This window comes from Pteropus alecto, unplaced genomic scaffold (assembly GCF_000325575.1).
Source record: "Pteropus alecto unplaced genomic scaffold, ASM32557v1 scaffold388, whole genome shotgun sequence".
In the NCBI taxonomy this organism is placed as follows: domain Eukaryota; kingdom Metazoa; phylum Chordata; class Mammalia; order Chiroptera; family Pteropodidae; genus Pteropus; species Pteropus alecto.
Genome location: NW_006441398.1, coordinates 1,403,861 through 1,414,268, shown reverse-complemented (window position 1 = coordinate 1,414,268; position 10,408 = coordinate 1,403,861). Strand labels below are relative to the sequence as shown.

The following is a 10,408-nucleotide window of genomic DNA, read 5'->3' as shown; positions in this document are numbered from 1 at the left end:
TAATGTAAAGCACAGGGATTCTAGTTAACAATCACTGTATTGTATATTTGAAAGTCGCTAAGAGAGTAGATTTTAAAAGTTCTCACCACAAAATAAAAATTGTAGCTATGTGAGGTAATGGATGTTAACTAATCTTATTGTGGTTATTATTTCACAATATTGGCATATAACATATCATTACATTGTATACCTTAAACTCACAGTGTTATATGTCAATTATGTCTCAATAAAGCTGGAAAAATGAATTTCATCTAATAATTAAATTTTTAGATTAAAAATCTAAAAACATAGGTTTTTCTATCTGATGCATAAAATCTGGGTGTGGAATTTTTGATGTATGGCATGGGGCAGCGGGGTTTAAGCAAGAAATCTGGGAATGGGCCAGTGGATTATCAAAGAAGATATAGGTTTCAAACAAGAGAACATCTTGCTCATCTCCTTGACTCCATGAAGTATTGCTCTAGAGGCCTGAGGCATAAAGAGAAGAGGTTAAAAGCTAATCTTATGCTCTCTTTCCTGGTGATGTTTTTTCCTCGCTACCCTCTCTTATTGCATGAGCAATTATTATGTTGTCGTCGGGAACAGAGTTGGTATGAAGGGTATGGCTTAGAGAATATTTGGGAGAAAACTTTGTGGGAGCCTTATACTCTTTTTTTGTCTGACTCCCACGGCAGGGGACAAAGTTCTAAAACCAATGACACCTTGTAAAATTCTGGCTCCCACAGAGATTGATGACCTTGTTTCACGTTTTGTGAAATTCCAATAGAGCTGAGACTATGGAGACAGGTACCCTGGTGGCCATCCTCTTCACTTAAAATAGAAATCACATGAGTCATTTCTAAGCCGTGATTCTCCTCATTCACCACTCTGGCTAGAGTGACTGAGAGTTGTCCCTCCTGAGCAGAATACGATGAGCCCATTCTATTTTCAGACGAAGCCCCTGAGCAAAAAGGCCTTCTGTGTCTTCTGGAAAAGCACAGAGGAAGGTGGCCACTGGTCCACGGATGGTTGTTTCCCGATACAAGTGAACAAGAGTCATACTACATGCAGATGCACCCATCTGTCCAGTTTTGCAGTCCTCTTGGCCTTCACCAGCCAGGTATGATGTTAAACATTTAATTCCTCCAGCTAATCTTTTTTGAGCCCTTCTTAGGTGGTGATAAATGCTGTAAAAAAGTTAAAATGCGCAAGGGACTGGAGTGACCATAGAGGCACGCCGCTTTAGACAGAGTGGTCACAGGAGGGTTAATATTCAAGCTGAAATCTGAATGGTGAGAGTCAGCAGTGCTACAACATGGATGAATATGATGCTGAGTGAAGGAAGCCAGATGCAGAAGGATGCACAAGTGTATGATTTCACTTATATGAAATGTCCAGAAAAAAGGCAAATCCATAGAGACAAAAAGCAAATTGGTGGTTTCAGGGGCTGGGGGAAGGAAGGAATGGAGGGTAGCTGCATAATGACCCTGGGGTTTTATTTTGGGGTGATGAAAATGTTTTGTAACTAGATAGAGGTGGTGGTTGCACAACATTGTGAATGTACAAAACACCACTGAGCTGTCCACTGTAAAATGGTGAGCTTTATAGTATTTAGATTTTACCTCAATGAAAAAAAAAAAGTCAGTAGAAAAAGATCTCAGAAAGAGCATCCAAAGAAAAGACACATGTATGTGTAAAGACCCTGAACACAAGACAAATTCGATATGTTCAAAAAAAAAAAAGCATGGCTGGAACAGAGTGAATGAGAGGGAGTTGGAAGGAAACAAGGTTGGAGAGATGGAAGCAGAAGAAATGTGCCAGATGTTGAATGGCATGGTCAGAAATTTGGATTTCATTCAAATTGCAATGGGAAGGCAATGGAATATATCTACCAGGGATGAGGCATATTTATGTCATTAGAAGATCCCTCTGTCTCTCAGGTCAAAAATGGACAGTGGTCAAGAGTGGACTCACAGAGATATAATGGCCCAGATGACAGCAGTAGAGGTGGTAGGAGAAGGTCAGACTGGACATGTATCCTAGAGGTGGGGTTGGGGGACTTGCTGATGATATAGGCTGGGAGACAGCACACAGGAAGTCCTGCATCCCTCCCCTCTTCTCAGAGATGGAAGCAGTACCCCTAGAACAATATTTGGTGGAAATCTCTGACCTCTCCTATTACATAAGGCAGCCAAAATAGGTTAAAAACATAAAATACTTCTTTCATTCATCATTATATTTATGAAATTCAACAAGTGGGGCATAGCCTTAGTTCATTTATATTCAATGATGTAGAATATTCCATTGCATGACTATACTACAATGTGCTTATCCATTCTACAGTTAATGGGTATCTAGGTTGTTTTCTATTGAGGGCTATTAAAAGCAGTGCTACCTTTCTGGGATGAAGCGTAGACAATGTGGGACCTTAAAGGGTGATGAGGAAGCAACATACTCCAGATGGTGCGGCTACAAGATGGTGGGGCTTCTGTTATCATCGGTTTCCAAGTGACTCTGTAGAGCAGAGTATTGTTCCATCTATATAAAGTTGAAAAACGACACAACTAAACTGTATTATCAGGATTTTGTACACATAGGTGGTAAAACTACAAAGAAAAGCAAAAATTGCTCATCATAAAAGGATCATAGCTACTTCTCAGAGAGAAGATGGTTTGCAATTGGGAAGAGCTTCTGGGATAGAATCCACAGACTAGTTTATGACTAGAGTGTTCATTTAAAAGTTATTAATCATATGATATGTTGACTTTTATGCTTTTTTCTGTATGTGTGTTATATTTCATAATTTTTAAGGTTAAAAAAAAACAAAAGATTAAAAAGTTCTATAAAGTAATGTTGAAAAGAGTGAAAATCTCCATACAATTCTAAGGGATGGTGACTATCACTTCCTGTTAGTGAGTCTGGCTAAGTCTGCATGGCTCACCAGATCCCTGGCTCCAGTCTTTAATGAAATGAGTTTCCAAGAGCTGAATTAGACAGGGTGTCTCAGCAAATCCTGAGACAAGAATTTGAAAACAAGTAGCTCCTCTGGAAGCTGAGCCAGGACACATCAGTAGTACAGTAGGGAAGTGAGACGAGGAAGAGAAGGCAGCCAGGAAAGGATGCATTAAAGAGAAAGTTACCCCCATAGGCTCAATTCCATTGGGTGCCAACTGTTATTATTTAAAGGAAGCTTCCAGGGGCACTAACATCCTGGCACTTGTGACTTGCTCTGGCATATGCAAGCATACTTTCATGGCAGAGGAAATGCCATTAGGCAAGGTCACTGGGGTTCACAGAAAGCAGCCAAAGGGCAGGTACGGGTAAGTTTGAAGACATTAATAGCCTCTGCTGCATAGGACTTCCTGCGTCTCTTTGGGTGCAAGACTGAGTCTGGAGTACCCATTCATTTCAGCCTGAATTCTGCTATACGACAAGAGCATATAGTTAACAACAAAGAGTTGTACACTCAATAACTTATTAAAACGGCAGATCTCATGTTGTGTTCTTATCACATTTAAATTTTAAAAAGTGAGAGGTTGCAAGAAGTCTTTTGGAGGTACTGGTTGTTTTTTACCTTGATTGTGGGGCTGGTATCACAGATATATGCCTATCTCCAAACTCATCAAAATGTATGCACTCAATATGTACAATATTTTGTAAATTAGGTATACCTCAATGAAGCTAAAAAGAAAAGACTTAGTCTGACAGACACCTCTCACACTCTCCGTCATCCAGCTTCATGCCTGTGTTTGGGATGCCCTATTCCAGAGGGGGAAACCATAATCCCAGAGTAGGAAAGTGTGACTGATCTCCTCTTTGCTGGGTCCCAGGAGGAGGATCCCATCCTGGCTGTGATGACCTACGTGGGACTGAGCCTTTCTCTGCTGTGCCTCTTCCTGGCAGCCCTCACCTTCCTGCTGTGCAAAGCCATCCAGAACACCAGCACCTCAATCCACCTGCAGCTCTCTCTCTGCCTCTTCCTGGCCCACCTGCTCTTCCTCACAGCTGTCGACAGAACTGAGATCAAGGTACTGACACTGTCCCAAAGGACCCCTTTCCCTGCCCAGGGGATGCTGAATCCATGAAGCCATGCTGCATTGGACACCTTAATAAAATGGCCTCAGTTTCTGGGGGAGGTTGGAGGAGGTGGTGCCAAGGTGGGCAATGCTGGCATTGATTACTAAGCACCTATACTTTTGATGACCTTGGTCTAATGCCAGGTGCTCTAAACTCAGTGCCAGTGTAAAAGAGAGGTCCTAGGGCCACTCTCCGTCCTAACAATCTTCCCTAGTGACTCTTACTCCTCTCCCAGGTGCTGTGCGCCATCATCGCAGGTGCCTTACACTACCTCTACCTGGCTTCCTTCACTTGGATGCTGCTGGAGGGCCTGCACCTTTTCCTCACTGCACGCAACCTGAGAGTGGTCAACTACTCCAGCACGAATAGACTCATAAAGTGGCTCATGTTTCCAGTCGGCTATGGAGTCCCGGCTGTGATCGTGGCCATTTCCGCAGGATCCAGGCCTCACCTTTATGGAACGCCTGATCGGTAAGCTTGGCTGTCACTCTGTGCCAATGGACAGTTTTGGGGGGCAGTGTTAATGATTGTGATTGAGATATCCACAGCAAATGCAATCTGCTTTTCCCTTGAGTGTAATAGCTCTAACCTTTCCCAGTGAAGCAGGGAAAGATGGCAGTAAGAACATGGACGGTTCTGGAAGGAAGGAGTTTCATAGTTAGGTACCAGCTTTATCCTTCCCATATTTTGGAGTTTTCAAGTCTCAGTCCTCTCATTAGCAAAGTGAAGATAACAATTATCCCCATCGTCCAGCCCTCACGATGCTGGTGTGAAAATTCAACAGGACTGTGCTTTGATAGTAAACAATCAAAGCCTTCATTGTCCTCAACTGACAACTTCAGATGTTGGAAAACTTCTCTGTTAGGAAAAGGTGTCACTTCATGTTCGTTTCATGTGCTTTCTCTGATATTTCTTTGTTTCCTTTTTCCCATTGTTCCCAGCTGCTGGCTCCACCTGAAACAAGGATTTATCTGGAGTTTCCTTGGCCCTGTCTGTGCCATTATTAGTGTAAGTGAGTATATGGCTCCAGTGTTCCTAATTGAAGAAGCACCAGAAGTAATGGGTGCAAGATAGTACAAGGGGCATGCATTTTCTCTGTTGTGTGGTTTGATTTTTCTACCTGCTACCAATTCAATCCCAAGTTGTTTGCAACTTATAACAAAGACAGTACATTATTTTAACTTTCATTCTGCCTGAACTGTGTCATTCCTGCAGGTAAATTTAGTATTTTTTCTCTTGGTCTTTTGGATTTTGAAAAGGAAACTCTCCTCCCTCAACAGTGAAGTGTCAACCATCCAGAATATAAGGTAAGATGGAGCGAATAGTATTTCTGGCCCCCTCTTCCTTTGCTCACCCACTTCTTGTCCCTCCTACATAACCGCACACACATACCCTACAATCAGTCTTCAGAGACTAGCAAGGCCACTGTTATCTCTCAGTGTCATAATTAATAGAAGCTGTATTAGCTAAAGTAGAGGCTAAGCTGATGAAACAAAAAGATCTCCCAAAAAAAAGAGTGAAATAGAAATTTATGTTACTCTCATGTCACAGTCCAGAGGTGAGCAGTCCAGGGCTAGTAGGGAAGGTCTGTTCCACAAAGTGATCCAGGGACTCAGGTTCTATTTTGTTTCTCCACCACCCCCTAGAATGTTCTCTGTCAGTTTCCCATCCATGGGAAAGAGGTAACATCGGAGTTGCTCATATCCACATTAGCTCATATCCCATTGTCTTAGTCAAATGGTGACATCAAGCTGCAAGGAAGGCTGTGAAATATAGTCTCTAACTGGGTAGCCATGTGTCCTTGAAAAAACTCAAAGAGGGAAGGGATCTAATCCTAAAAAGAAGAGGAAGAGAATGAAAAAAAAAAAAACAGTACTTTCTGCCACACAACACAAGATGCACACAGGAGTACTCTTTTTATCAAAAATAACCAACTTAGGTTTGCTAATTCATCAGTTACTGAAAGCTTAAATTCTACAGAAACTCTAAAAGTTGCACTTCTGAAGTATGCCCCTAACAAAACTGGGTTTCCTCCAACCTGTAGAGACCAATTAGGCTAATTACAACAAACTTAAACATCTATCTAAGAATTGTGTGTAATGGGTTCAGGAAGGATTTAGATTAAGATATATTTTGTAGAATACTATTTCAAAAAATTGGGGATTATGAACATTTTTTTATTTTGCAGCTCCAATTGGAACACATAATTTGTTTTCCTTTTAATCACAAAAATGACATGTTAAATTTTTTTCAAAATTTTTCAAAATATGTAAAGTGAGAAGTAAAAATGGATAACTGCCCCCCTTTTCCTGATACTTCCACTTCCCAAAAAAGCCAGAATTAACTAACTTTAGGATAAGTATGCTATGATATATACGAGATTTTCTCTAGCCCTTTTTCTGTGCATTTCTGTAGAACACACAGACATACATACAATAACATCACACTACACAAATTTTTCCTCAACCAGCTTTTACAACATAAAATATTATAGTTCAAAATTAGGGATATATATACACATATGTGTGTGTGTGTGTGTGTGTGTGTGTGTGTGTGTGTGTGTATAGCGTCCTTAAGTCTCAGTTTGCCTGAGACAGTCCCAATTTATATCTGTCAACCCATTGTAATTATTAATAGCACTCTTTTAATCTCAAAAGCCTCCCTGCTTAAATAACAAATTAGATGACCTCCCCCATCTATAAAAAATATACAGAGAGAAAGAGATAAAGAGCACCTAGTTTGGAAATGCTTTATGTATATATGGTACTGATTTTGTTCTACATATTGTCCCAGATACTTTACTTATGTAGTCTCATTTAATCTTTGCATCAGCACTATGAAATAGGGCTATTACAAGATGAGGGACCCAAGTTACAGAAAGGCAAAGTGACTTGCCCAGTGTCATACAGACAGTCAATCAGTGATGCCTTGGATTTAAACCGAGGCAGTCTAGCTCCAGAATCCTCACCATTAACAACTGCACTATGAGGGTGTCCATGCCCATTATTATCTTTTATACATTTTTTATTTTACTCCCCTCAGGATGCTGACACTCAAAGCGACAGCTCAGCTCTTCATCCTGGGCTGCACGTGGTGTCTGGGCATCTTGCAAGTGGGCCCAGCTGCCCGGATCATGGCTTACCTCTTCACTATCATCAATAGCCTTCAGGGCTTCTTTATTTTCCTAGTCTACTGCCTCTTCAGCCATCAGGTAAACATTGACCCCTTTCTTTATTGTTTTAAAGTTAAGAAAAATTTGCAGATATGTAGTTTAATAAACATTTAAATCAATATTCTCTAAATTTTCATATGAGCTTGTGAGCAGTGTGTAAATACCACCTATATTTTCTCTACATTGAGATGCTATTGATTGTAAGATACATCAATTCATTAATGGCTTTCAGAAAGTAAATAATTACTACATTAAGAAAATATACTTTTTTTCAGAGTTTTCAGAGTTCCCATTTGTAATAGTCAGCTATTGCTGTATAACAAACAATATCAAAAATCTCAGTGGCTTAAACACGAATATTTACTTTTCTCATTCTTGAGTCTGCAGGTTGGTTGGAGTTCAGCTGATCCTGGCTGGGCTCAGCTTGGATTGGCTTGGCTCTAGAATGCAGATCATATTCATGTATGCTTTTTGTGATTCCTCCTGAGGCTTAGAAGAAAGGGAAGCAGTTCCCCAACATTCCCTAACATAAGTTCTTCTCATTACAATGGCAAAATCACAAGAAGGCAAGCCATACTGGGCCAGGCCATTGCAAGCCTTGCAATTCTGTTTGCAGCACCTCTGCTGATATCCCATTGGACAACAAAGTCACATATCCAAGCCCGAAGTCAAAAGAGAAGACCCCTCCACCTATCATGAGGCTAAGACAAGATATAATACTACAATAGAAGAATGAATAATTGAGATCAATAATACAATCTCCCACACTGCTTAAACACACAATTCTCTGTGGTAGTATAGTCTCCATACTAACATGTTTTAATGTCTGTCAACCCATTATAATTATCAATAGCACAATGATATTATGTATCTACAATAATATTACATAATAAGCTAATTTTCCCAACTTTTTACTGTGAATATTTTCAAGCATACAAAAATGTTCAAAGAATTATGCAGTGAACACATATGTAGTAAGTCCTCAACATGTTGATAAGGTCGGCAACTTTAAGCAAAATGATGGAGAATGAAACCAATTTTACATTAGGCTAATTGATGTAAACAAGAGGTAAGTTCTCACAGCATCTCATCAACGTTACAACAAAACAATGAACAAAATATTATTTGAAGACCTGTGGTACACCAATCACCTAGATTAACATTGTGCTGTACTTGCTTTATCACATCATCTATCCTCACATCCATCCTTATATCCATCCATTCAACTATCTCTATATAAGCCACTGTCACTTACATGTATAGTCAAAGAAAATTGTAGGCAACTCTTCTCAGTGGCTGCATGCACCTGAGTGAGCACAATGCAAAAGACTTATTGTACTCTTCCCTCAGTTCATCCCAGTTCCTGAGGCACCGCATAGTGCTAGCTTCCAGTTTTTCAAGATATATATTTTATATTCAGTATGGCTACTAAATACGAGCCAATTCATGTGTCTGCAGCTGAACAAAGGAAACAGTGGTGTATGTCCGATGCTCAGGAAGCACTGACTCTTAGGGCTTATTGAGATAAGCCTCTAAGATGGTGACTTACTAAGAGGCACTCAGGGATAATTTGGACTGCATGCTATCTCTAGAATTGAACCCTGGGCACCATAAGACCCTAATGTATACTAGCAAACTATGTTGACATATTTCTACCTAGATTTAGTTAAATTATACTACATCTATAGAACAGGATACTATGCAATTATGAAATTTAATGCCACAAAAGGCAGAAACTCAAGTGAAGCTGGCATCCACACGGTCCAGGTCAGGAGGTACGATGGCCAAATAAACATAGTCTAGCAACCAGAAGAAACACAAAATCACTCAAGGTCTTAATTTATACTTCTCAAATACCATGAAGAAGACACATATTTCATGGTATCCCTTTTCTGAGTTCAGCCACTAAGATTTTGAGATTGTTTGTTACTGCAGCAAAACATGTCCTGACAGATGCACTTTCTTTCCTAGTAGTAGTGCTATTCTCCTGCTCCTCCTCCTCCTTCCACCATTCTCTCTCTGTCTCTCTCTCCCCCTTTCCCTTCATCCTTCTTTCTCTCCCTCCCTGCCTACCTTCTTCCCTTCCTCTTTTTTTTTTTTTATTTACTCTGCATCCAGGTTCCCAAAGAACAAAACTAAGAAAGGAAGAACATATCCTTGGTGGGTGAGGAAAATGAAGGAACTAAGCTGACAGATCAGATACTCCCCAGAGAGCAAAAGATGAGCATAGGCTTGGAACATTCAAATGTTATTTTTTGTCCAGACACAAGAATATTTTAGGACTGGGAGGATATTCAAAATATATTAGTGAAAAAGCAAGTTAAAAACATTGCTCCAGAAGGGTTCCATTTTGTTTACATAATGTATATAAACATTTATTGTTTGTTTTTGCTATATATTTGTCTATGGGTGGGTATGGGTGTATATGGCAACATACAGTGGTTCTCAAAAGATCCTCCCAGCAGGCATGTTTAGTCTAGGGACATTTTTGATTGTCATGACTGGGAGCAAGGAGAGGTGTTACTGGCATCTAGTGGGTAGAGGCCAGGGATGTTAAATATCCTACAGTGGATGGGACAGGCTCACCACAAAGGATGATCCAACCCAAGATGTCTATAGTGCCAAGGCTGAAAACCTTGGTGTAGCAGATACTGTTGATGGCCCCTTCATATCTCTTTAGCATTCATCTCTACATGCCCAGTGTTGCTTATTGCAAACACCTGTGACTCTGTGCTTTATTACTGCCCACAGGACATGCCTGGTCCATGCACAGGACAAGCTGGTAGTTACAGAGAGTAACGGCCCTTAACAGCAGCCATCAACCAATGACTGATGGGATATGGTAGATAAATGGCCCAGATCCCTTGACCTTGAGGTGGAATGACTCTGAGGTGTATGCTATGCTATCTCCCAGAGCTCCCCAATGGTACCAAGCCCCAGTTTTCCACAGCAGAAACACAGTGGAAAGGATTATACACTTTTTAGTGGCTGCCTTCCCTTCCCTATCTCACTTTCCCACTGATCTACTGGTGTTTCCTGGGATCACCCCTCAAGTAAACTCTTTATGCTTGAACCCTCTCAGGGTCTGCTTCTGGGGGATCCCAGGCCAAGACACATGGAAGGATACCACCAAAACATCAGTTATTTTTCACTAGATTGAGGAATTACGTGCATATTTTA

The 10,408-nt window shown here is 40.6% G+C and overlaps 1 protein-coding gene across 1 annotated transcript in view; it reads left to right on the top strand.

The window, feature by feature from the left end:
- Positions 1-10,408, top strand: part of ADGRE3 (adhesion G protein-coupled receptor E3) — a 47,285-nt gene that overhangs the window by 32,897 nt on the left and 3,980 nt on the right. Inside the window, exons 9-14 of the mRNA XM_006918790.1 lie at positions 932-1,099; positions 3,810-4,007; positions 4,292-4,527; positions 4,998-5,064; positions 5,272-5,363; positions 7,099-7,267. Coding sequence (XP_006918852.1) covers positions 932-1,099; positions 3,810-4,007; positions 4,292-4,527; positions 4,998-5,064; positions 5,272-5,363; positions 7,099-7,267 — 930 coding nt within the window. The remainder of the gene's footprint in view (positions 1-931; positions 1,100-3,809; positions 4,008-4,291; positions 4,528-4,997; positions 5,065-5,271; positions 5,364-7,098; positions 7,268-10,408) is intronic.